The 24,972-nt window shown below is 43.1% G+C and overlaps 1 protein-coding gene across 11 annotated transcripts in view; it reads right to left on the bottom strand.

Annotated features, from left to right (window-relative positions):
- The window catches only part of apaf1 (apoptotic peptidase activating factor 1), a 334,569-nt gene extending 311,122 nt beyond the window's left edge, over positions 1 to 23,447 (bottom strand). For all 11 annotated transcript variants that reach the window (XR_010977648.1, XM_068059047.1, XM_068059048.1 and 8 more), the window contains exons 1-6: positions 23,319 to 23,447; positions 15,105 to 15,282; positions 13,929 to 14,118; positions 4,758 to 4,955; positions 1,382 to 1,565; positions 259 to 371 (exon numbers count right to left, since the gene is read on the bottom strand). Coding sequence is in view for 10 of the 11 variants with exons in the window: in XM_068059047.1 (XP_067915148.1) it covers positions 259 to 371; positions 1,382 to 1,565; positions 4,758 to 4,955; positions 13,929 to 14,118; positions 15,105 to 15,242 (823 nt within the window). In the remaining variant the exon portion in view is untranslated. The remainder of the gene's footprint in view (positions 1 to 258; positions 372 to 1,381; positions 1,566 to 4,757; positions 4,956 to 13,928; positions 14,119 to 15,104; positions 15,283 to 23,318) is intronic.
- Between the last annotated feature and the right edge of the window lie 1,525 nt (positions 23,448 to 24,972).

The following is a 24,972-nucleotide window of genomic DNA, read 5'->3' as shown; positions in this document are numbered from 1 at the left end:
AACTCCTTTGGAGGTCAGTAGGACTATTAAAAGCCTCTCTATTCTCTCAAACTCATCTACAGGTCCAGAATCTGTTGGCCATAAACAACTTCAAAACTCTCATTGTTTAAATGTGTAAAGCATCTTTAATAGCTTGAGTCATACGTCAATCAAATACACAAATGTTTTACAACTTTGTTTCTTAAAACTTAAATCAGTTTGAAAGAGCCAAACGGGATCTGTGAAATAACAATTATGTTAGGAATAAAACCTCATTACCTGTAACTACTTCAGTGATGCTCTTATCTCTGCTGGTGATTAGAACACGACTTTGAACATCAAAACATTTTAGCACCCAGCTGTCCCAAACATCATCCAGAACCAAAAGTGATCTAAATTGGATTAAAAAAAACTTCAGGGTGTGCAAAATGCTTCATACCCAATTAAATGCTTTAAGCTGTGACAATTATTAATTAAAATGTGTAAAAAGATTTAACAAATGCAACTTTCTAGACATGCATTGTCTTCTAGCAACAACTATGTAGGTGAGTTGCACTGCATCCTCTCACACCAACTTTGGTGTTTTATCTATTGATGCCAGATCCTTTTTTTCCTGAGAAATGCATTTGGCAAACACTGGGATGACTGAACACAATGTTTTTATACTGGTCCTTCACTGAAAATTTATAGCCGTAATACACACATTTCATTTTCAGTTCTAACCATTTTGGTGAAGTATTGTGAAGTACATCAGTACTGAGGAACGCTTCTGCACTGTTTACATTTAATACCAACAACCAACATCAAGCTGTTCCATATTAGACAAGATGCAGACTCATGCCACCTGAGCCCAGAAAATACACCATATATCAAACTCACTTTCCACAATAGAGCCTCATTCAAACGGACTAGTGGATTCTAAGTATTTCTGTACTATGGACCAGGAGCTAGGTTGTGACTACCCAAACTCATAACATTTATGACTCATTAAGCAGGTAAGCGGCTTTCATCCCACTACTGTCAACCAGCTTCAAACCCAGATCCCAGAGCTGAAGGAACCTGAGCAAAGCCATTGCACCAGCCAACTCCTTTCTTCCCCAATTCAATCTATGCATTGTAATCTGAAGTCTATTTTTACGCTAGGCAAATGCACATTATCCAATAATTTGATGTAAACAAACTAAATAACCATGGGAATTGTGCTGATAATTCAAATCAGATCAATTTAAATTAAGTAAATACAAATGAATAGATTACTGTATAAAGACTGGTTGAAATATAGCTATCCTGTTCCCTTCAGCTATCTGTACTTAATAGTGATATACACTAGGTTGCTTGGAACAAAATACATCAGATTCCAATTCATGTCCTCACATTAAACAGATACTTCCACCTTGCTTACCTGGGGTATTTACGTGCCATCAAGAAACGGAGTCGGTCCCTGGCTTCTTCAATATTAAGAGGTGGACTAGGGTAAGTCTGGGATTCCTGGGTAAGTCGGCTGCACAGATTCTGCAGTTTAACAAGAATGCCTGCACGATCCTGTTTCCCAACTGCTACCCAGTGGACTCCTCCAGGAAAACATTCTGCCAAATTACAGTTCAGAAAGAAGAGAAAGAAATGTCACCAGGGGTAACCACGGCAGTGAAGTTTAGTGGATTTTCTTTTTAAAGATTATGTACCAGAACCTGAGTAGGGACACCAGGTAGCTTAGTTGGCTAAATGGCTAGCGTGTAGTTCAGAACATCGTCAACAGCATAGGTTCAATTCCCATTCCGGTCTGAGGAAGGTAACAGGAAATTACCTTATATACTCTCTTCCCTGGTCATGCTCATCTCTCCTGTGTCGAGAAAAAAGAACAGAGGACCTGTCCTTGGGCAGAGCACTGCCACGCCATGTGTTGGATGCTGCTAATCTGTATGTTTCGCATCAGTACACAATAAACGTGCACTGTAATTGTGAATTTTTTTTGGCTTTATTTCTTTCAGTAACTGGTACTTGTAAATATGAGAGGAGCAACTTGAGAGAATAACCAGAGATTGCATAATGGACATGTCAGTGAGTGCTAAGTGGAATGTGAACACATGACTGAAAGTGCGATGAATAAGTTTTTTCACAGCTCTATAACTGCTGCTGCCTGTGGTGCTGCTACATCCTCTTCATGTCCCCAATTCTCTGCCTCAAGGATTTCACCTTCTGCCTCTCCTTCCGCCTCAGGGATGTCAAGGCGCAGGCCTCGTTGCAGAGAGAAAAAAAGGGGAAGAGAGTGTGAAGACCATACTGCAGCAATCCACCTGACCTATCAAGACCCTTGAATTTCTCTTCCTTGTTCAATCCTGATACATGAGTGAACATAAGATGCCCTGTAGTACTCCACTGTGTCAGGAGACAGGGAGTGCTGGCTAACCTTTGTCATCGAGTAGCAATCCTGTCACTTGCCTTTGATTTTGAAAGGCACAGGCACACTAGACAGTGTAACATAAAGGACTCATGGTAGCTTCTGAATACTTGGCATTATCAAGAACGAAGGTGTATCGGCAGTTGTAAACGAGTTGGATGTTGAATAAGCAAAATCCCTTTTGGTTAATTAAATTTTGAGAGTGCACATTCGGGACTCATATTGCCACGAGTGCAACAAAGCACTCTTGAAAAGCCTGCAACTCTATGAAAATTGTTTCACTCGTCTGCTTGGCATCATGATCAAAAGAAATGAACTGAGTTGCCCTGACACAGAAAGCATTAGTCATTTGCCTTATGCAGCAATGCATTCTTAATTAAACTTTCCTGCAGGGAACGTTTTGAATGCTTTTTAACTGTTGTCCCAAACTGGGCTGTCAAATAGCATTAATATCAGAACGGTCAATGCATTTTAATTTGGGATGATCCAGTGTTGAGACTGTGAAATAAGTGTGGTTTTTTTGCGTGCAGCCACTCTGTAGATGTTTTGGCACTAGGATTTCAGATAAGTGTAACAGTGGATGTGTAAAATCTTTGTCTCATCAGTACAATTACAAATTCTGTTCTTCCAGAATTTGGTTGAAAACCAGCCCATTTTGAGTCAAACAACATGAGGGTTAAATGGTGGCGGCTACAAGTAAATTACTTGTGGCAGCAGTGGAAGCAATTTAAGGCGATGAATTAAAAGCATCACATGTTAAAGTGCATTGGGCTATACAAATAAATTTGTATATTGGGAGCAATACACTAAAATCAGTCTAATGACAACAGTACATTATTAATGAGTTGGAACGCAACTATCAAGCAGTTAACACTTGCATACAAGAACTCAGTGTTTTACCACACAACTTCGCCTGTAGGTTAGGTTTCAATGATTTGACATTTCCTACATCCCATAGCAAATGAGACCAGGAGAGGGTCAGAATCATATTGAGACAAAAGGGAAACATCATGCACAATAATAAAGGATATGCCTAAAGTCAGATGTTAGGTAAATTAGGTGCCAGCCATGGCTCAGTTGACAGCACTTCTGCCTCTGAGTCAGAAGGTTGTGGGTTCAAGTCACTGCCCAGGACTTGAGCACAAAAATCTAGGTGGACACTCCAGTGCTGTATCGGTGGAGTGCTGCACTGTCAGAGCTGCCATCCTTCAGATGAGATATTAAACTACAGCCCTGTCGGCCCTCTCAGGTGAACGCAAAGGATCCCATGGCATTAGTTGGAAGAAGAACAGGGGAGGTCACTCTGGTGTCCTGGTCAATGTTGATCCTCCAATCAACATCACAAGAACAGATTATCTGGTCATTATCACATTGCTGTCTGTGGGATCTTGCTGTGCACAAATTAGCTGCCGCACTTCCTACTTTCCAACAGTGACTACACTTCAAAAGTACATCATTGGTTATAAACCCTTTGGGACGTCCTGTGGTAGTGAAAGGCATGATGTAGATGAAAGTCTTTTTGAAAGGGAGGCAGCAATACGTACAGGACTGGACGTTATGCACCCCCAGCCCTGCTGCTGAGATGGAATCGGAGAGTGGGGGGGGGGGGGGGGGGCATAGAGTATTGAGACAGGTGGCAGGGCAGAGGGCCTGTCACCTCCCTGTCATCCACGATCGTCCCAGGGGCGGGATAGGCTGAGAACGGACTTCCCACCCAGAGGTCAATTGAGGCCCTTATGTGGCCTTTTAACATCCAATTAGGGGCCTCTTCCCACCACCGCTGGGATCTTACTAGCAGCAGGGGCTCCATGTGAGGGGAGGACGCCTTGTAAAACGAGGTGCCCTCCCTGTGGGCTTGGGGGGTGGGGCCCGGGGTGCAGAGGGAGTCCCTCCTTCGTGGGCAATTTGTGCTGTGGCCCAAGAAGGACCCCCACCAGGAACCAATTCACCGCCCCCCCCCCCCCCCACCGGACAGCAAAATCACCCCCTAGGCCCTCCTCACCAGGGCCTTCTGGGCTGGCCCCGGTGACCCCCTTCGCCTACCTCTTGTCCAGGGTTCCACCGCTGGGCCTGGGTCCGAGGCCTCTGCAATACCAGCAGTGACCACCACACCCAGTAGCGCTGCCAATACTTTTGAGCTGCCAGTCCTCTGATTGGCCGGCAGCTCTCGGAGGCAGGATCCCCATCCCTTTGAAGTCTTTAAAGGGGCGGGGATACCGCCTCCTAAAATTTTGACACAAGACGACCTGAGGATCGCTTCAGGGGGCTGAGAAAATGCAGAGGCAGGGATACCCTGCCTTTTCGGCCCATCACTGAGAGCCTCGCCTCCTGCACAAAATGCAGCTCAAAAAGTATGACATTTCTAAGCAACGACACTTACCAGTTAAAACTCTGTGATTCCTTAAAGCTTCAGCTGCTAATACTGACTTTCCACAACCTGCCATCCCATATATTGTGATCCACCCAGGATCCATTTCCAGTTTATGTAGTACATTTCGAATGGTTCGCACAAGCTCTGGGCGATCAACATACACAACAGGGCGTTGTGGTACACCTCCTTCACAAAGTATAGTTTGAACTGGGGAGAAAATCACAAGACAATAGATATTCTCTTTATGCAGCATACTGATACAACAAAATTAAGTACTAGTCACTTGCTGGAACACTCAAAACACACTTTTGTTTCTGGTTCAACTTGTACTTCTGACATTTCTTTCATTTTTAGCATCAGCGTATCTAAATTTAATGGCATGCTTATATGGTGTTAGGGACAAAAATTGGTTCATCAGTAAATTGCCTCATTGATGGCAGAAGGAATCAGTCAGATGGCTATCTCTAAACATAATAAAAATATGTTTCATTCAAGGATCCAAATTGAAATTTTACAATAAAAACAAAACGCTAGAAATCCTCAGCAGGCCTTGCAGCATCTGTGGAGAGCGAAACAGAGTTAATCTTTCAGGTCGATGACCTTTCATCAGAAAAGGTCGGTAAATTTCCTACAGAACTGCATACCAATCCACTGGAGTTGAAAGATGTGCAAGTCAGTTCCTGAAGACATTTATTTCCTAACGGTTAACTGTTAACCGACAGGGAGACATGATAAATGAACATAGGTAGAAACTACATCTATTTGCTGATACGCTTTGCAAAATTAGCACTGGAGATGAGGCGAAGAGTTGAATTACTTGCAGTCAATATTGTTATGATTTGCTTTCATTTTCACTCCTTTTTCTACTGTAGTTCTTTGGTTTTCCTCACTTCTCAAAGCATTTTCTGCTATTTATTTTTCATCAGTATCATTCATAACCCTTCTCCCTCTGGTGGTACCTGGTAGAAACTGTATTATATTGATATGTTGTTCCAAAAGATATCAGACATGCATTTGGATTGAATGAGCCCCATCAAACCCGTCACAGGTCACTATTAATGCTTTATTTTCCTGCTAAGTAGCACACTTCAGGAAAGGCCATAGGATCAATGAAGATTGACTAATATGGAGCAGGTTCTATGTCAGGGAGTTTACTCCATGCTACAATTAGTCCGCTACTGAACTGCTTCTATTTCTCTAGCCAGGGTGTGGAGGAGGTGTGGTTTGTACAGCGAGAGGAGGTTAAGGAGATAGGGAAGAAGGGGAAGCCATGAAGGGATTTAATCAGTAGGATTAGAATTTTAAATTTCAGTCACTGACTGACTGGGAACTAATGTAGGTCAGTGAGGATATGGATTGACAATACCTGATGCGCGTTAGGATACAGAAAGTAGAGATTTTGATGAGCTGAAGTTTACGGAAGGTGAAGGGTGGGAGACCGGATAGCACAGTATTGGAAAGTCTGGAGGTGACAAAGACATAGGTAAAAGGGTTTCAGTAGCAGATAGGCTGAGGTAAAAGTGGAGGTGCATGATGTTACAGAAGTAGTAAAAATCTTTGTGATGGAGAGGATATGGGGCTGGAAACTCAGCACAAGGTCATAGGATGGTGAGGAAATTTTTAAAATTCCAGCAATGCAGCATCTGACGTTCTCCTTATAAAGGCCCACTTTTGGGGCAGGATGCTTGGAATTTTAACCTGAACCTTGATGTGCTGGATGCTGACAATGGCTGCCACTGCCACAGCACTGACATTGTTCATCATGATAAATACAAATTACCAAAAATATCAACAGAAGGGAGACTAGCATAGATAAACAGATTAAAACAGCAAGGAAAAGGCATATTCAGAATGATGACTGATGGCGCGACCATTTTTATTCTGGTATAATTTTTAACTTAAAGAATCCTAGACTCCTTAACTGGCTCAGTGGGTATATGCACCACTGATTCTGAGCCGTACAGATCAGTAAAGTCCCAGATTGAACCCTTGGTCTAGACAGAATTAACTAATTTCGGCCAGAATAATAGTGGGAGTACAACAAACACCCTTCAATGTCCCTAGACTGGGGGCAGGAGAGGGGGAAAAAAAAGTGTTCCTCCTTCTGATTCCAACTTACGTTGAAAGTGCATATGCAAATATCATGAGGAGAGGATCAAGCTCACTCTCATGCTTACTCGCCAATTCTCACTAATCTTACATGAAAAACTAGTAAATGAAACAAGGTACAGAAGAACTGGAGGTTTCTATGAATCTTTTTAAACTTTCAAAAGAAAGTAATCTTAACACGATGTTATGCTTTTCCAATAAATATATCCAGCATCAGCATGACAGCTGAAGGGAAAACTTGGGAAAATATCCTACATGCATCCCAAGTGGAAAAATAAAATATGGAGACAGTTTAATACTTTAAAAAAACCTTGTGCAATGTACATGTATACACACAAAAACATCAAAGATCAAGGTTTTGCTCTCAGCAGTGAAGGAACTGTGCTCACCGTTTATCTTGCTGACAGCTACCCACAGAAATTTCATAGACTTGTCAGCTTTGATTTCCTCTCATCTGGTGCTTCTTTCAATAGGGTGCCCTATACTGGGGATCTGTAGTGTCTTCGAACTGGGCAAGAAACAGTGAGGCACTTCAATCAATCAGATTGAAGAATCCTCACAGACACACAGAGTTTAAACCAGGAAGTATAAAACCAGGAAGTGAAATAAAGATGGGATTGGGGAGAGAGATGAGACACATACAGAAAGACAACAAAAGTATTTTAATTTTTACTTTTTAAAAAAAATCTGCAACATTATTTTCTTCTAAAGGAATGAGGCTTTCCACCTGTCCAATCAATTTTTCAGTGCCAGAGAGGTTGTTCAGCAATAATCATCACTTATTACACTATTAAAAACTCAGTTACTCCTGAATACACCATCTTTAGTCCAGAACAAGTGGGCAAGTACAGTAAGTTCATGCTGTTGCAATCATGTCAATGTTGAGTCTAACTGTGAGAGAACTGTAACAGCACAACTACTTCTGGATTTCTGCATTTAACTATGCACTTATGTACTTCAGAAGTTTCTGGCAGATTTCCTTCATTATATCAGTCAGCACTGATAGCATCGCCATTATTCTCATTGCAAATTCCGGGCCAATAAAAGAAATACAGGAAAGAGCGTAACTTACAGGAAAAATCTAATCAGAATATAGGATCACTGGGTGATGTCCTTGTGCTGCTGGTCTTGAATGAATTTTGCAAAGATAAATGGGTAGAAAGCCTTTTCGTTTGCCTACTAAAATCTGATGGATTTTATGGACACAAATCAACAATGCAATCAGCTAACAGTCGTCCTGCACGGCATGTAGACAGTGTAACTGCTTCAGATATGTGTTTATTTGTGAATATAAGTTGGTTTGAAGAGCGTTTTAGGAAAGGAATTTTGCCCAATCGTACTAGGCCAGTTCAGGCATCCTTCCTTCAGATAATCTTCTTGGAGAGATGCAAACCATCTAAAATACTATTTATACAATGGTGGTGATTAATCTTAATGATTTTGCAATTTTCAAATGATCAGATCAGACCTTTCTGTAAAATACGTATCCTACCTCTTGAGAATCCCAAGCACTCAACCACACAAGAATTACTCAGCTTTACAATAATCAAGTAATTTCACCCAGATCTAGAGCTTTAGCACGGAACTCCAATTTTAAAAGGTAATTTCTTCCCCTTTCTTGGATATCGGTCATGACGCACCTACACCTCCATCAATGCTAATCTGTATTCAGCCATGTGGCGATGTATAACTAGATCATCCTTACCCCCCCAACCCCCCACCAATACAGACAAACTGCCTGTGTTCCCTTTGGCAACAAAGACATCACTGATGCAAGGAGGCAAGAACCCCTCATTAAAGAATGCAAAAGAACTCCAGGTCAGAAAAACAATTTCGGGACAGGAAAAGAATGAATTTTATACATGTAGCCTAAACATTCAATAGCAGCAGTTAAGCCAATCTACCTTTGATACAGTCTGACATTTTTATTCAATCCACGTAGCAAGTCAATTACACCAAAATGGTGCAGAAAACAGAAGGGAAATCACTACATTTACAGGCAACTGTGGAGCACACAAGCACTGAAGCATTTGCCATCCTGACCTGCCAGCAAACAATGATGACTTGTAAAAGGATACAGATTATACAATTCAGCTGCCTGCAAATAAGAATTGAGAGAAACTATTTGTGTTAGCTTAAGATGTATAGCTTACAGTTAACTTAGAGCTATTTTCTTCTCAAACAGTTCCATGTCCTGTAAGTGGATTACATTCCCTACGATCCAGAAATCTTACCTTTTCACATAACAACTACTTGGATTTTAAGCCACATAGAGATATTGGCACTGGTAATCAAAATCTTAATCAAAGAGGTAGATATTGAGACACATCTTAAAAGGACAGAGCTAGCAAGGCAGATAGGATTACAGGGGGAATTCTAGAACTTACAGTCAAGACAGCTGAGGCACAGCTGCCAAAGTGATGCCATGAACCTCGAGTCGCGCAAGAGGCCAGAACTGGAGGACTGCAGAGATCTTAAAGGGTTGTAGGGATACCGGAGGTTAGAGAAAGGTGGCGGGGGAGGTGCAAGCCGTGGAGAGATTTGAAACAAACAACATCTTGTATTTATTATATAGCGCCTTTAACGTAATAAAACATCTCAAGGTGCTTTACAGGAGCATTATAAAATAAAATGACATTGAGCCACACGACGAGATATTAGGTCAGATGGCCTGTCTCCCTCTGAACTTGCTGCATTCATCTCTCAGGTCCAACCCTAACATTGTCAGCAAACCTGCTGACAAGAGTGGTGCTGTTGTTGTCTGGCAAACCAACCTCTACCTTTCAGAGGCTGAATGCTAACTCGGACACTTCCTCCTACCTCCCCCCAGACTATGACCCCATCACCGAACTTCAAGCTTTGTTTCCAGGACTGTCACTGACCACATCTTCTCTGGAGATCTTCCCTCCATGGCCTCAAACCTCATAGTCCCCCAAACCTGAACCTCCTTCCCAAAATCCGCAAACAGGACTATCTTGGTAAATCCATCATTTCAGCCTATTCTTGAACTGATTTCTTCCTATGTCAACTACTTTTTTCTTCCCATGTCCAGTCTCTTCCCATGTCTAGTCTCTTCCCACCTACATCCGTGACTCTTCCAATGCCCTCCATCACTCTAAGTTAACCAGCTCCTCTTCATCATGGATGTCTAACTTCTCTACACCACAATCCCCCACTAGGACAATTTGAGGGCTCTCCACTTTTTCCTTGAACAAAGCCCCAACAAGTCTCCATCTACCACCAGCCTCCTCCACCTGGCTGAACTTGTTCTCCCATTGAACAACTTCTCTTTTAACTCCACGCACTTCCTCCAAATAAAAGCTATTGCTATGGGTACCCGCATGGATCCTAGTTATGCCTGCTTTTTTTGTGGGATATGTAGAACATTCCTTGTTCCAGTCCTACGCAAACCCCCTCCCCCACCTCTTTTTGATGCCCTATGTCATATCGGTGTCCTAAACTTGAAAATTTCATCAACTTTGCTTCCTATTTCCATCCTTCTCTCGCCTTCACATGGTCCATCTTGGACTCTTCATTTCCCTTCCTTCATTTCTGGGGATAGGCTATCAACAATATTCACTATCAGGCCACTGATTCCCACAGCTACCTCAACTACACTTCCTCTTACCCTGTCTCCTGAGAAGACTCCATTCCATTGTCCCAGTTTCTCCATCTCCGCCACATCCATTTTGACGATGCAACCTTTCATACCAGCGCTTCTGATGTCTTCCTTTTCCCTGGACCGAGAATTCTCCCCCACCGTGGCTGACAGGGCCCTCGACCGTGTCCGTTCCATTTCCTGCACTTTTGCTCTCACCTCTTCCCCTCCCGCTCAGAACCCTGAAACGATTCCCCTTGAATCACCTTCCACACCACCAGCCTCCGTATTCAACGGATCATGCTCTATTTCCATCATCTCCAGCGTAATGCCAAGTCCCAAGGCCCCAAACACTCCTTTCCAGTGAATCAGCGATTTGCGTGTACTTCTTTCAATTTATTATACTGTATTCACTGCTCAGCGTGATCTGCTCTATGGGGAGAACAAACAGTTTGAGCGACTGTTTTACAGAACACCTCCGTTGAGTCCGTAAGCTTGACCCCAAGCTTCCGGTCACATTCTAATTTTCCACCTTGCTCGGACGCTGACCCCTCTGTCCTCGGCCTCCTGCAGTGTTCCTACAAAGCTCAAAATAAGCTCAAGGAACGGCACCTCATCTTTCAATTACTTGTCCAAGAGAGAGCCTGAAATGCAGACAGAGAGACCGAGTGATTCCACGAGACAGGAGATTGTTGTCAAATGTGTCTCAAGGCCTGCATCATGGAACATGGCACAGTACTTACACAGGAGGATTGCGAATGAGCACGAAACAGGAGGCCTGTGTGGGGAGAGGTATGGTCCGCTGTTATAACTGCATCTGCTGAAAGATGATTTGTTTCCAGAGGACAAGACTGTCTGCACTCTTAGTATTTCAGGAATGAGAGATGTACCTTTAGGCAAGCGTGGCTAGTGTCTGTTTTGAATTGGTGAGTGAGGAGGAGGTGTATCACTGATATTGCAGCATGATGCATCTTTAAGAAATAATTTAAATGTTAAATGCACCAGTAGCCTTATAAAGCTACCGGGAGCCAGGTTAAGGCTGAGCACACCCAAACTAATGCAGGATCGGCCCATCTGGCAGCAGTAGCTTCATGGCAGTGTTGCGCAGGGGTATGGGGTACATCAACAAGGTCAGACAGCCAGAATGTCCACTGCTCCCAAGTATCGTGAGGGAATACGGAGAAATAATGAGTAACCCAGGAGAGCTGACAGAGAAGCCTACAAAGTATAAATCAGGTGAGACTGGTAAAGACTCAGTGCTGACAACACTGACTTCACAGAGCAGTTGAAAACAACAAGATCAATGAGAATTGGTTATCAGTTTACTGGGAAAGCTCAATGTAACCCAGGCAACACAAAGTAGCCAGCCTCGCGTGTCCACTCGCTAGGGGAAACATAATTAGCTCATCAGCTGAAAGAATGAATTATACTAGTTAAATGTGGTCATCCAAACAAAAAGCATCTGCAAAGTTGTTTGTAAAACTTTCAGCTACCATTATTGGGCAGGCCTAGTTACGCTTTACAGATACAACCTACAAACTAGCTGGCCATGTATGATTATTCCCTTAGCCAGCCTTCCACCCTCCACAAACATCAGCTCAGCCAAAGATACACTGCCCATATCACATTCCGCACCAAGCCTGCTCACCCATCACTCCTGTCCTCACTAACCTGCACTGAGGTCCAGCCCTCAAACCTAAAATTCTCATCTTTTCATTAAGCCCTCCATATCCTGACCCTTCTCCATCTCTGTAACTCCCTCTAGCCCTACAACCTCCCTCAAATGCTCCACTCATCTGACCACAGCCTCTTATGCATCCCTTTGCACCTTCATTGGTGGCCATGCTTTCAGCAACTTGAGCCTCACACTCTGGAATTCTCTCCCTAAACATCTCTGCCTCTCCAACTCCTTTTTAAATACCCTCCTTAAATACCACATCTTTACTAAGCTTTTCATCACCTTTCCTAAACCTTTTTTTGGCTCAACATCCATTTTTCATTGCATTTCGAGGGGCCTTGGGATGTTTTCCCCCCCGATATCAAACGTGCTATATAAATACAAGCTGTTATTGCAATAATAGGATTATCTAATATTTTAAACAAATGAAAGAATCAAAATGGTGGCTATCCTCAACTATTGATACAAAATGTAAAGCGTTTGGGAGCTACAAACATGAACAAAATAATAATGTCTTTCCAGTGAGGAAGCATTCTGCAATAAAATTTAATCAGCATAATTTCTAGAGACAAATATAACTTAATGCTTTAGCAATAAACTTTAGATGTTGTCTGTGGACTACCCCATAGTAATAAAATAAAAGGTAAATACATGAGACTTATGACACTAAAAACAGAATGAGAATCTCAAGATCACTCAATACCAGATTCAAATGGATAAGACAAGCTCATGAAAAAAAAAAGAGATGCAATCTCCAAATAAGTGGCCAAACATTTTTATTTTCCCAGTGAACTTTCATGAACTATGCTACCACTCAGCATTCTCCAAGTCTCATGAGGCAGACAATCAGTTGCAATATGAACTCCCAAAGTAGTTGCAACCTCAGGAGGGTAAAGACTTCAAATCATGTGTCACAATCTGAAGAGTCAGATTCATTACCTTGAAACTACTGACCAAAATCCTTTCCAATTTAATGCTGCAAGCTTTTAAAGTGGGTTTTTTTCCATGATGCTAGGTTATCAATTCATCTAGAACAATAACACCTTGTCATGTGACCAAAATCATTTGCCTTTAAATAAATATTGAAAATAATTTGACATTCATACATGTTTTGATTTCACATTTTCTCCACCCCTTTGTTTTTTTAATTCTCCTCTCCTGTCTCTGACTCAAAAAACACAGCATGACAACTTCACATATTTTTGTTCCCGCTTGCAGTGTGGATAAAGAAGCCAAGGTCTCAATTAAATTTTCAACAACAATGCTATTTTCGGATATCCTAACCAAATGTGGACCTTTATGTGGAGTAACAAATTATTTTCCTCCTCTCCAGAAGCCATCTCACCTAGCAGCTCAGTAGGGAGCTATCGTTATTGTATACATTAAATGAAAGAATACGTATCATGCAATGCTGGAATTCAAACCCACAATGACTATAGTAATGTAAATGTATTCCCCAGGACACATCAATTTAATGTAAAGTGCTCTGTAATTTCTTCAGTTCCATTTAACAGCTGAACTCAGTGGCAAAATAAAAAAACTACAGAACTAAGAATTATGAGATCCCTTTCAGTATGGGTATTAACTGTTAAATGCCTTCTGGAATTTGTGTCATACCTGCAACAGGAAAGTAGTGAAGAAACTTAAAAGGTGGTGTACAAACCAAAGATACATTAGTAGCTTAGCTATGCACACACAATTTTTAGATGTGTAGGCATCACAATAAAAGATAAACTTATGATATTTAACTATCGAAGACTTGAACAGTGTGTCATTTTGCACAAAATATACTAACCATAAGCAGTCAAACCATCGATAGACCTTTTATTCGTAGAGGGAGAGATGATTGGCAGGCCATCTTGAAGAAGTGCAGCAAGTTCCTTGTATCCTTCATTCAGCAATGCATTGTAGAAAGATATGACAGCATAATTATCCTTTTGAAGGATTAGATTTAAAAGTAAAGCAGCCCGTTCTTTCTGTGTAGCCTGGAAAAAAAAATATCATAACTTAGCATTTATTCTCCAGCAAAACACCTGTTCATCAGAAAACATTTTAAACTCATCTCAGGATATAAGCATCACTAGCAAGGCCAGCATTTATTATACATCCTTAGTTGCCCTCGAGAATGTGGTGGTGGCCCTTCTTGAACTGCTATGAAGGTACTCCCAACAATTCTGTTGGGTAAGGAGTTCCAGGAAATAGACCCAGCAATGATGAAGGAACGGCAATATATGTCCAAGTTGGGATGGTATGTGATTTGGAGGGGTACTTGGAGGTGTTTTTTTTATTCATTTATAGAATGTGGATGTCACTGGAAACCCTAATTGCCCTCCAGAAGGTGGTACCACCATACACCTGCTGGTCTTGTCCTTCAAGGTGGTGGATGTCACGGGCTTAGGAGGTTCTGTTGATGAAGTCATAGAGAGATGCTACGGTGGATAATACACATTGCAGCTACGGCGCGCCAGTGGTGGAGGATGTGGATGTTTAAGGTGATGGATGGGCTGCCAATCATTGATGATATCAGCCTGTAACAAATTTGGGTGACTTCAGTGTTTGAAGTGATTCTAAATGTCACAATTTTAATAGGAAAAAAAATTCATATCTTGTGCATGAAAATTAACTCCTAACTGAACAATATGAACATCTTAAAAGTTCACATCAACAAGATCATTAGCAACAATATTTTATCACTGTATCACAGCCATCAAACATTTATGCCAAGATGCGCGGTGCTAATATTAAGCAGCTTGCAAAAGATAAAGCAAGTTATTGTATTGGCTAATCATTGATGTCAAGATTTTTGGGTGTGCCAACGCCATGGAAGAAAAGAATGAGTAAATCAATTTGACAGCGGAGCAAACAAAGACTGAACATCAGCTTCAGCTCAACAGTGTCGATAAACCCTGAACAGGCCAATAAGCAAACCTCCCATGCACATCACTACTAAAACCTGCATGTAGTAAATCACCTGAGCTTTAACTTTCTGTTCGTCCTCAAGACTCAGAACCTCTTCACTTATTAGGTGGTCCATAATGTACGAGGTCTTGATATCTTTCTCAAGTGCAGAGCGATTTTGTAACAAACAACTGCGAGTTTGTTCCTCCATGATAACAATGGTTTCTATCTGAAGCAGACTTATTATATCCCTAGAAATAAAAATAGAAATACTGCAGTAGCACACAAAACAATTAAAAATCAACATTATGAAGTTGCCAGCAAGTAACATATGTATTACGTTAAAAAGGTTGGACCATTAGGATACCAAACTTTCATGTTTCAAGTTCACAGAAATTTACTGCATGGAGGGAAGCCATCGTGTCAGCACCAGCCAGCAAGTAGACATCCAACTTTCCAGCTCTTGGTCCACAGCCTTGTTGTTTAGGGCACTTCAACTGCACATCAAAGTGCTTTTTAAATGTTATGAGGGTTTCTACCTCTACCACGCTTTCAAGCAGTGAATTCCAGACCCCCACCACCCTCTGGGTGAAAGAATTTCCCCTTGAAACGCCTCTAAACCTCCTGGCTATGGACCTCACAAGCCAGGGGAATCAGGCCTTCCTATCCACTCTATCTCGACCCCTCAGAATTTTATACCCTTCAATTAGGTCTTCCCTCAGCCACCTCTGTTTCAAACAAAACAACCATAGCCTATCCAATCTTTCCTCATAACTAAAATTCACCAGGCCAGGCAACATCCTCGTAAATCATCTCTCTACCCTCTCCACTGCAATCACATCTTTCCTATAGTGCGGTGATCAGAACTGTACGCAGTACTCCAGCTGTGGCCTAACTAGCGTTATACAGTTCCAACATAATCTCCCAGCTTTTATATTCTCTGCCTCAGCTCATAGAGTCCAGTATGCCTTCTCGATCATCTTATCTACATATCCAGTCACCTTCAGGGATCTACGGGCGTGCACTCCAAGGGCCCGCTGTTCCCCTACACTTCTCAGAATCCTACCACTTATTGTGTATTTCCTTGCTTTGTTAGTCTTCCCTAAATGTATTACTTCTCACTTCTCCAGAATGAACTCCATTTGCCACTGTTCTGCCCACTTGACTGGTCCATTGATTTCTTCCTGCAGTCTACAGCTTTCTTATCAACCACACTGCTTATTTTTGCATCATCTGCAAACTTCTTAACCATAACGCCTATATTCAAGTCCAAATCATTGATATCTATCACAAAAAGCAAAGGATCTAGTACTGAGCCCTGCAAAACCCCACTGCAGTCACAAAAACATCCAACGACCATTACCCTTTTCTTCCAGCCTCTGAGCCAATTTCGAATTCAACTTGCCACTTTTCCTTGGATCCCATGGGCTTTTACTTTTGTGAACAGTCTGCCATGTGGGACTTTATCAAAAGCCTTGCTAAAATCCATATAAATTACATCAAATACACCACCCTCATCGACACTCAAAAATTCCTCCTCAAAAAAAATTCAATCATTAGTCAGACACAACCTTACCTTAAAAAATCCATGTTGACTGTCTTTGATTAATTCATGTCTTTCTAAATGAATATTTATCCTGTCCCTCTGAATTTTTTCCCAATAACTTTCCCACCACCGAGGTTAGGCTGACTGGCCTGTAATTACTCATTCTCTCCCTTTCTCCATTTTTAAACAATGGTACAATGTTAGCTGTCCTCCAGTCCTCTGGCACAACAGTAGCCAGAGCCTCCACTATTTCTTCTCCTGCTTCCCTTAACATAGGATACATTTCGTCTGGGTTTGGGGATTTATCCACTTTCAAGGATGTCAAACCCCTTAATACTCCCTCTCTCACTATATTACTTTCATCTAACATTTCACACCCTGATTGCAATGTCTGTATCGTCCCTTTCTTTTATGAAAACAGATGCAAAGTATTCATTAAGAATACTGGTTACCATAATGGTCCCTAATAGGCACTACTCTTTCTTTAGTTTTCCTCTTGCTCTTTATGTAGTTATAAAAAATCTTTGTGTTTTCCTTGACTTTACTTGCCAATATTAGTTTCATGCCCTCTCTCTGCTTTCCTAATTTAAATTTTTCCCCTACACCTTTTATTCACCTCTAGGTTTTCTGCAGTATTGAGCTCTTGGTATCTGTCAAAAGCTTCCTTTTTTTATCCTCTCCTTTAAGCCCCTTGACATCCAGGGGGCTCTGGATTTGTTGGTCCCACCCTGTTTCTTGAAGGAACATATTTGCTCTGAACTCTCACTATCTCTTCCTTGAATATCTCCAACTGATCTGCCACTGATTTACCTGCAAGTACATTTCAGAAATTCAAATCTGCTGAACTAGCATTGTTCATTTTAAAATGTTATAAAGTGAAATGTCTGCGATGGGACTTGGGTTTCTTTCATTGATGGTAATAAAAATGCATACTTATCTTCTCTGTTCCTGTGCTGCACACTATTTTACAGCTGAGAGAGCAATCTGCTCTCTGGCTGTTGTCAATAGTTACGCTCCTTAGCCAGTAATAGATACAACAGTGAGGAGAGAAATGACTTGGCTGCTAAATTTCCCTTACACATGCCACCTTCCATGCCAAGTTACCTTGACCGGCCACAATAGGAATTCACTGCATTGTAAGATTGTAGGTGTAGCCCATGCCTTAACACTGGGAAGCACGGTATGTCAGCATTATGATGTGCTACACGTTACTTCCCCCACAAATTTGATACTCAGCTTGTCGCCAGTTTTAAAGTTACACTACATTTCAATCTAAGAAGGGAAGGTGTTGATTTGAGGGATAAATGTTGGCCAGGACACCAGGAAAACACCCCAGATCTTCAAGTAGTTCCTTTGGATCTTTTCTGTCCAACTGAACCGGCTAAGGGGGCTTCAGTTTGTCCCATCTGAAAGATACCTCCTCTGACAGCGTAGCACTCCTTCAGTACTGCGCTGAAGTGCCAGTCTAGATTACGTGCTCACGTCTCCAGAATGAGGGATGAATCCCACAATATTCTGACTCAAAAGTGAGCATGCTACCACTAACACTTAATCCAAATACAAAAACATTAAAAAAGCTAGAATGTGATACAATGCATGGAGCATTTGCATACTGTACAGCAGAGTTCTAGTAAGCAGTCTTCTGCCACAATACTCTAAGTATATTTTAAAATTAGGAGTCGCCCTTTTAGGACAGAGATAAGGAGAATTTTTTTCTCTGAAGGTTGTGCAACTTTGGAACTCTCTGCCTCAGAAGGTGGTGGTGGTGGTGGGCTCATTAAATATTTTTAAGGCGGAGGTAGATTGATTCCCTTGCCTAACAAGAATCTAAGGTTATCAGCGGTAGATGGGAGTGTGGAATTTGAGACACAAACAGATCAGCCATGATCTTATTGAATGCCGGAGCAGGCTCGAGGGGCCGAATGGCCTACTTCTGGTCCTAATTCTTATGTTCGTAAGCTAAGCTCCCAACCTGAGCCATGCCGGCTTAGTGAGGCACTAAGCAGAGACTGGATACTTGCCCACAGAAAGTGAGACTGCGTGGCTGGGGGGTTAGGGGGAGAATGCTGGGAGAAGAGTGGCAAGGAAAAAAATGGACTGATCCTGTCTCACAAGGTAGCTTCAAAACTGCAGTGGCAAAGCCTAAGGCTGGGTTAACTAGAAATGTGCGAGAGTGCCCATGGAAAGGAGACAACAAACTTCAGAAAAAGAGTCATCTTGAATAAATGTACCTGCAATATATAATTTAAGATGACTCTTTTTCTGAAGTTTGTTGTCTCCTTTCCATGGGCACTCTCGCACATTTCTAGTTAACCCAGCCTTAGGCTTTGCCACTGCAGTTTTGAAGCTACCTTGTGAGACAGGATCAGTCCATTTTTTTCCTTGCCACTCTTCTCCCAGCATTCTCCCCCTAACCCCCCACCCACGCAGTCTCACTTTCTGTGGGCAAGTATCCAGTCTCTGCTTAGTGCCTCACTAAGCCGGCATGGCTCAGGTTGGGAGCTTAGCTTACGAACATAAGAATTAGGACCAGAAGTAGGCCATTCGGCCCCTCGAGCCTGCTCCGGCATTCAATACGATCATGGCTTATCATCCACTTCAATGCCTTTCTCCCACACTATCCCCATATCCTGTTACACCATTGGTATTTAGAAATCTGTCAATTTCTGCTTTAAACATACTCAATGACTGAGCTTCCACAGCCCTCTGGGGTAGAGAATTCCAAAGATTCACAACCCTCTGAATAAATAAATTTCTCCTCATCTCTGTTCTAAGTGGCTTCCCCCTTATTTTGACATTTTTCCCCCGGTTCTAGACTCCCCAACCAGGGGAAACATCTTAGCTGCATCTACCCTGTCTATCCCTTTAAGTATTTTGTAGGTTTCAATGAGATCACCTCTCATTCTTCGAAACTCTAGAGAATACTGGCCCAGTGTCCCCAATCTCTCTGCGTAGGACAGTCCCACCATCCCAGAAACAAGTCTGGTGAACCTTCGTTGCATTTCCTCTACGGCAATAATATTCTTCCAGGTGCTGTCTAACCAAGATTCTGTACAATTGAAGCAAGACTTCACTACTTCTGTACTCAAATCCTCTTGCAATAAATGCTAACATACCATTTGCCTTCCTAATTGCTTGCTGCACCTGCATGTTCACTTTCAGTGACTTATTGCTGAGGACATCCAGGTCCCTTTGTAAATCGACACTCTCTAATCTCTTACCATTACCATAAGAAATACACTGCACACCTATTCCTCCTACCAAAATGGATAAATGAATGTCAGAAACTAAGATGGAAAGGGTTACTCAGTACCACTGCAGCAGACCTGACTGATTCGCTGAAGAGACTTGTTAGTGTAACATTTCAATGCTTAATATTGCAACTGTGTTCAAGCTTTAAAATCACAACAGTTTAACTAGTTTTAAACCATAATATTTTGAAACAGCTAATCAACGTCAGGGACGTTTAGAAGAGACTGTAGAAACAATTAGGATACTGTGGAAATGTCCTTGGAAAATGGTTGAGGTGAGATGCATGACCAGAAGAGAATGAATCCAAGAATTGAATAGCCATCAGAAAGGAAAAGAATAAGTTGGATCAAAGGCAGTTGATGTTTACCAGTGTTGATTTGACAGGAGATCGATATCAGTTCACAGCCTTGTGATAAAGTTCAAAGGAAAGCTAAGAAACAACAGGGACTTGCATAAGAGCTATCACAAAGCAGCGATATGGGTATAAAAGGGTAAAAAGCCTACAGCTAGACTGGGAGCCTTGCAAAAATCCTCCTGAAGAAGTCATAGCTTCAGAAACAGAGATAATCACAGTGTTCCATTGGTAAGGCTGCGCACTCTTAATGTCACGGTAATTTTTTGTGCTGGTACTTGAAGCCAGTCCGAAATAAATACAAAAAAGATTTCAGGAGAAACTTCTTTCCCCAGAAAATGGTTAGAATGCCCACAAAAACCAGCAATGCTCTACTAATTTTGCTACTCTAGTTACTCACCGCAGGATTCCTAGCCCATGACCTGCTCTTGTAGCCACGGTATTTATATGGCTACTCCAGTTCAGTTTCTGGTCAATGGTAGTCCCTAGGATGTTGATAGTGGGGCATTCAGCGATGGTAATGCCACTGAATGTCAAGGGGAGATGGCTAGATTCTCTCTTGTTGGAGATGGTCATTGCCTGGCACTTGTGTGCTGCAAATGTTACTTGCCACCTATCAGCCCAAGCCTGGATATTGTCCAGGCCTTGCTGCATTTCTACACGGACTGCTTCAGTATCTGAGGAGTCACGAATGCTGAACACTGCGCAATCATCAGCGAACATCCCCACTTCTGACTTTACCTTATGATTGAAGGAAGGTCATTGATGAAGCAGCTGAAGATGGTTGTGCCTCGGACATTACCCTGAGGAACTCCTGGAACTCAGATGATTGACCTCCAACAACGACAACCATCTTTCTTTGCTCTAGGTATAACTCCAACCAGCGGAGGGCTTTCCCTCTGATTCCCATTGACCTTAGTTTTGCTACGGCTCCTTGATGCCATACTCGGTCAAATGCTGCCTTGATGTCAAGGGCAGTCACTCTCACCTCACCTCTTGTGTTCAGCTCTTTTGTCCATGTTTGAACCAAGGCTGTAATGAGGTCAGGAGTTGAGTGGCCGTGGTGGAACCCAAACTGAGCGTCACTGAGAAGGTTATTGCTAAGCAAGTGCCGCTTGTTGGCACTGTTGATGACACCTTCCATCACTTTGCTGATAATTGAGAGTAGACTGATGGGGCGGTAATTGGCCGGGTTGGACTTGTCCTGCTTTTTGTGTACAGGACATACTTGGGCAATTTTCCATATTGCAGGGTAGCTACCAGTGTTGTAGCTGTACTGGAACAGCTTGGCTAGGGGCGCGGCAAGTTCTGGAGCACAGGTCTTCAGTACTATTGCCGGAATATTGTCAGGGCCCACAGCCTTTGCAGTATCCAGTGCCTTCAGCCATTTCTTGATATCATGCGGAGTGAATCGAATTAGCTGAAGTCTGGCATCTGTGATGCTGGGGACTTCAGGAGGAGGCCCAGATGGATCATCAACTCGGCACTTCTGGCTGAAGATTGTTGCAAATGCAGCCTTATCTTTCGCACGGATGTGCTGGGCTCCCCCATCATTGAGGATGGGGATATTTGTGGAGCCACCTCCTCCAGTTAGTTGTTTAATTATCCACCACCATTCACGGATGGATGTGGCAGGATTGCAGAGCTTGGATCTGATCTGTTGGTTATGGGATTGTTTAGCTCTGTCTATCGTATGCTGCTTACGCAGTTTGGCACGCAGATAGTCCTCTGTTGTAGCTTCACCAGGTTGACACTTCATTATGAGGTATGCCTGGTGCTGCTCCTGGCATGCCCTCCTGCACTCTTCATTGAACTAGGATTGGTCTCCTGGCTTGATGGTAATGGTAGAGTGGGGGATATGCCAGGCCATGAGGTTACAGATTGTGGCTGAGTACAATTCTGCTGCTGCTGATGGCCCACTGCGCCTCATTGATGCCCAGTTTTGCATTGCTAGATCTGTTCGAAATCAATCCCATTTAGCACGGTGCTAGTGCCACACAATACGATGGAGGATATCCTCAATGTGAAGGCCTCTCTTGGTGATGGACATTGACGTCCCCCACCCAGAGTACATTCTGTGCCCTCACCACCCTCAGTGCTTCCTCCAAGTGCTGTTCAACATGGAGGAGTACTGACTCATCAGCTGAGGGAGGGCGGTAGGTGGTAATCAGCAGGAGGTTTCCTTGCCCATGTTTGACCTGATGCCATGAGACTTCATGGGGTCCAGTCGAGGTTGAGGACTCCCAGGGCAACTCCCTGCCTACTGTATACCACTGTGCTACCACCTCTGGTGGGTCTGTCTTGCCAGTGGGACAGGACATACACAGGGATGGTGATGGCAGTGTGTGGGACATTGTTTGTCAGGTATGATTCTGTGAGTATGACTGTGTCAGGCTGTTGCTTGACTAGTCTGTGGGACAGCTCTCCCAACTTTGGCACAAGCCCCCAGATGTTAGTAAGGAGGACTTTGCAGGGTCGACAGGGCTGGGTTTGCCATTGTCGTTTCCGGTGCTTAGGTCGATCCCGGGTGGTCCGTCCGGTTTCATTCCTTTTTATGGACTTAGTAGCGATTAGGTACAACTGAGTGGCTTGCTAGGCCATTTCAGAGGGCGTGTAAGAGTTAACCACATTGCTGTGGGTCTGGAGTCACATGTAGGCCAGACCAGGTAAGGACAGCAGATTTCCTTCCCTAAAGGGCATTAGTGAACCAGGTTTTTAAAACAATCGACAATGGTTTCATGGTCATCATTAGACTAGCTTTTAATTCCAGATTTATTAATTGAATTCAAATTCCACCTTCTGCTGTGGTATGATTCCAACCCATGTCCCCAGAGCAATACCCTGGGTCCCTGGTCCAGTGACAATACCACTATGCCACCGCCTCCAGAGATTTAAACACAGAATCTAGGCTGACACCCAGTACAGTTCCTACAACAGTGACCACACAGCAAAGAGTAACTCATTGGTTATAAAGCCCTTTGGCACATGCTAAAAGGCGCTCTATAAATGTAAGTTCTTTCTCCTTAAACTAGGAAATTGATCCATCACTTGAGGCTTCAATGGGCACCGCGGGCCCTCACAGACTCCCGGGACTTGTTGGGTCCAATGGCCTGTCGCCCGCATCCTCTGAAACCTACCTCCGCGGTTCTGCTCCTGAAATGCTGGACAACACCCGAGGCCCGATACCCGGCCCTCACCAGGCTCCAGACCCCCCCTCCCGACCCGGGCTCGGGCTCCCGCTCCCGCCGTTGCTTCCTGGTGTGTACGTGCGCACCCCCTAGTGGGCGGGACCGAATGACGTGCGCACCCCCTAGTGGGCGGGACCGAATGACGTGCGCGCCTCCGAGTGGGCGGGGCCGAACGACGTGCGCGCCCCCGAGGCAGTCCTGTGCCCCAAGTTCAAGTTGCGGTCTTGTTTCGGAGCTGTCCAGGTTCAGGACAGCATTCAACACCTCTGCTCTCTCAAGATGTTGACTGACCTGCTGCCTCTCTCCAACAGTTCTTGCTTTAATTACTGGCCTTTTTTTCCGTATGTTTAAAAAAGTTGGGCTCCATTTGGTCTGAAACAATAAACTGGTGCAAGACGAATGTGATTGGCTACTTCACAGGGATGACATGAAAACATATAGACTTATTTTACTGAAAGCATCTGCTTCTGCAGAGAACTGGTACATCGCTTGTGGCGTGGCTCATTGTGAGTCATAGGATGCCCTGTTTTATCCCATATTATCAACAACAACTTATATTTATCGAGCACCTTTAACCGAATAAAACAGCCCAAGGCACTTCACAGGAGCATTATAAAGCAAAATTAGACACTGAGAGTCATAATACAATATTTGCGCAGATATCATACAACATATTATCAAGTACATGGACTTCTAGTGTTTCAGTCAAATTGTATTTTTATTGCACAGTAGTGCAGGTGTGTTGTAATTTTTTGGGATCAAAATCCTTGACTATGTCTCCATTTGTGTAGAAACTGTAAACAATTTCATATTTTATGTTCATTTATGTAGCTTGTTTTATTGCAATTTTTAATAAGACCAGAATTCACAGGAAGATCCAAGGGAAATTGTACACGAATGCTGGTAGCTAGAAGGAATATAGCTGGGAAGTAGGGTCCATGCGGTTTGGTAGTGTTGTGAATAAAAAGCATGGTGTTCAAGGGCATGATGGTCTTGGAGAGGGGTTTCAAAAGATCTGGGAACACTAAGAAACCAAGGTCTGGTAGGAGTGGGAGGGGTGTGGGCATGCTGGCACGGGTTTCTGTCATTGAAGAGTGTTGTCACACTCATGAAAGGAGCAATTATGAACTATAAAAAAAATGAACTGATGAATTAACTTTCCAAAAAATGGACACACTTTTGCTACCAGACAAAATGGAATAAGAGGTCAGGTGACCTATCCTGTACCGTAAATAGTGACTGCTGGAGACTGAATCCATCATGATGTCTGGACCAGTCTTGAAGAAAGCATCATTCAATGTTAATGGCTACCTTTTTCAACCAGTTGGGCTAACAGTGACCTTTGCAGACATTAAGGGCTGGATTTTACAGGCCCCCCCTCGATGTCGGGTTTCGTGGCTGTGGGGGGGGGGGGGGGCGGGGTGGTGGGCTGGAAAATGCCTCTGGGAGAGGGCCATCAAACAACCCAACGCAGGGAGGGCCAGCCCGATATTGCCTCATTGTGGCCCCCCCCACCGGTCGGCGACGGGACCCCTATTTGCAAATTTAAATAAAATAAAATAAACGAATTAATCATACTTATGGCGCCATCTTTTGTCCCGCT

This window comes from Heterodontus francisci, chromosome 27, assembly GCF_036365525.1.
Source record: "Heterodontus francisci isolate sHetFra1 chromosome 27, sHetFra1.hap1, whole genome shotgun sequence".
Lineage (NCBI taxonomy): Eukaryota > Metazoa > Chordata > Chondrichthyes > Heterodontiformes > Heterodontidae > Heterodontus > Heterodontus francisci.
This window is presented reverse-complemented; position numbering and strand designations above follow the sequence as displayed.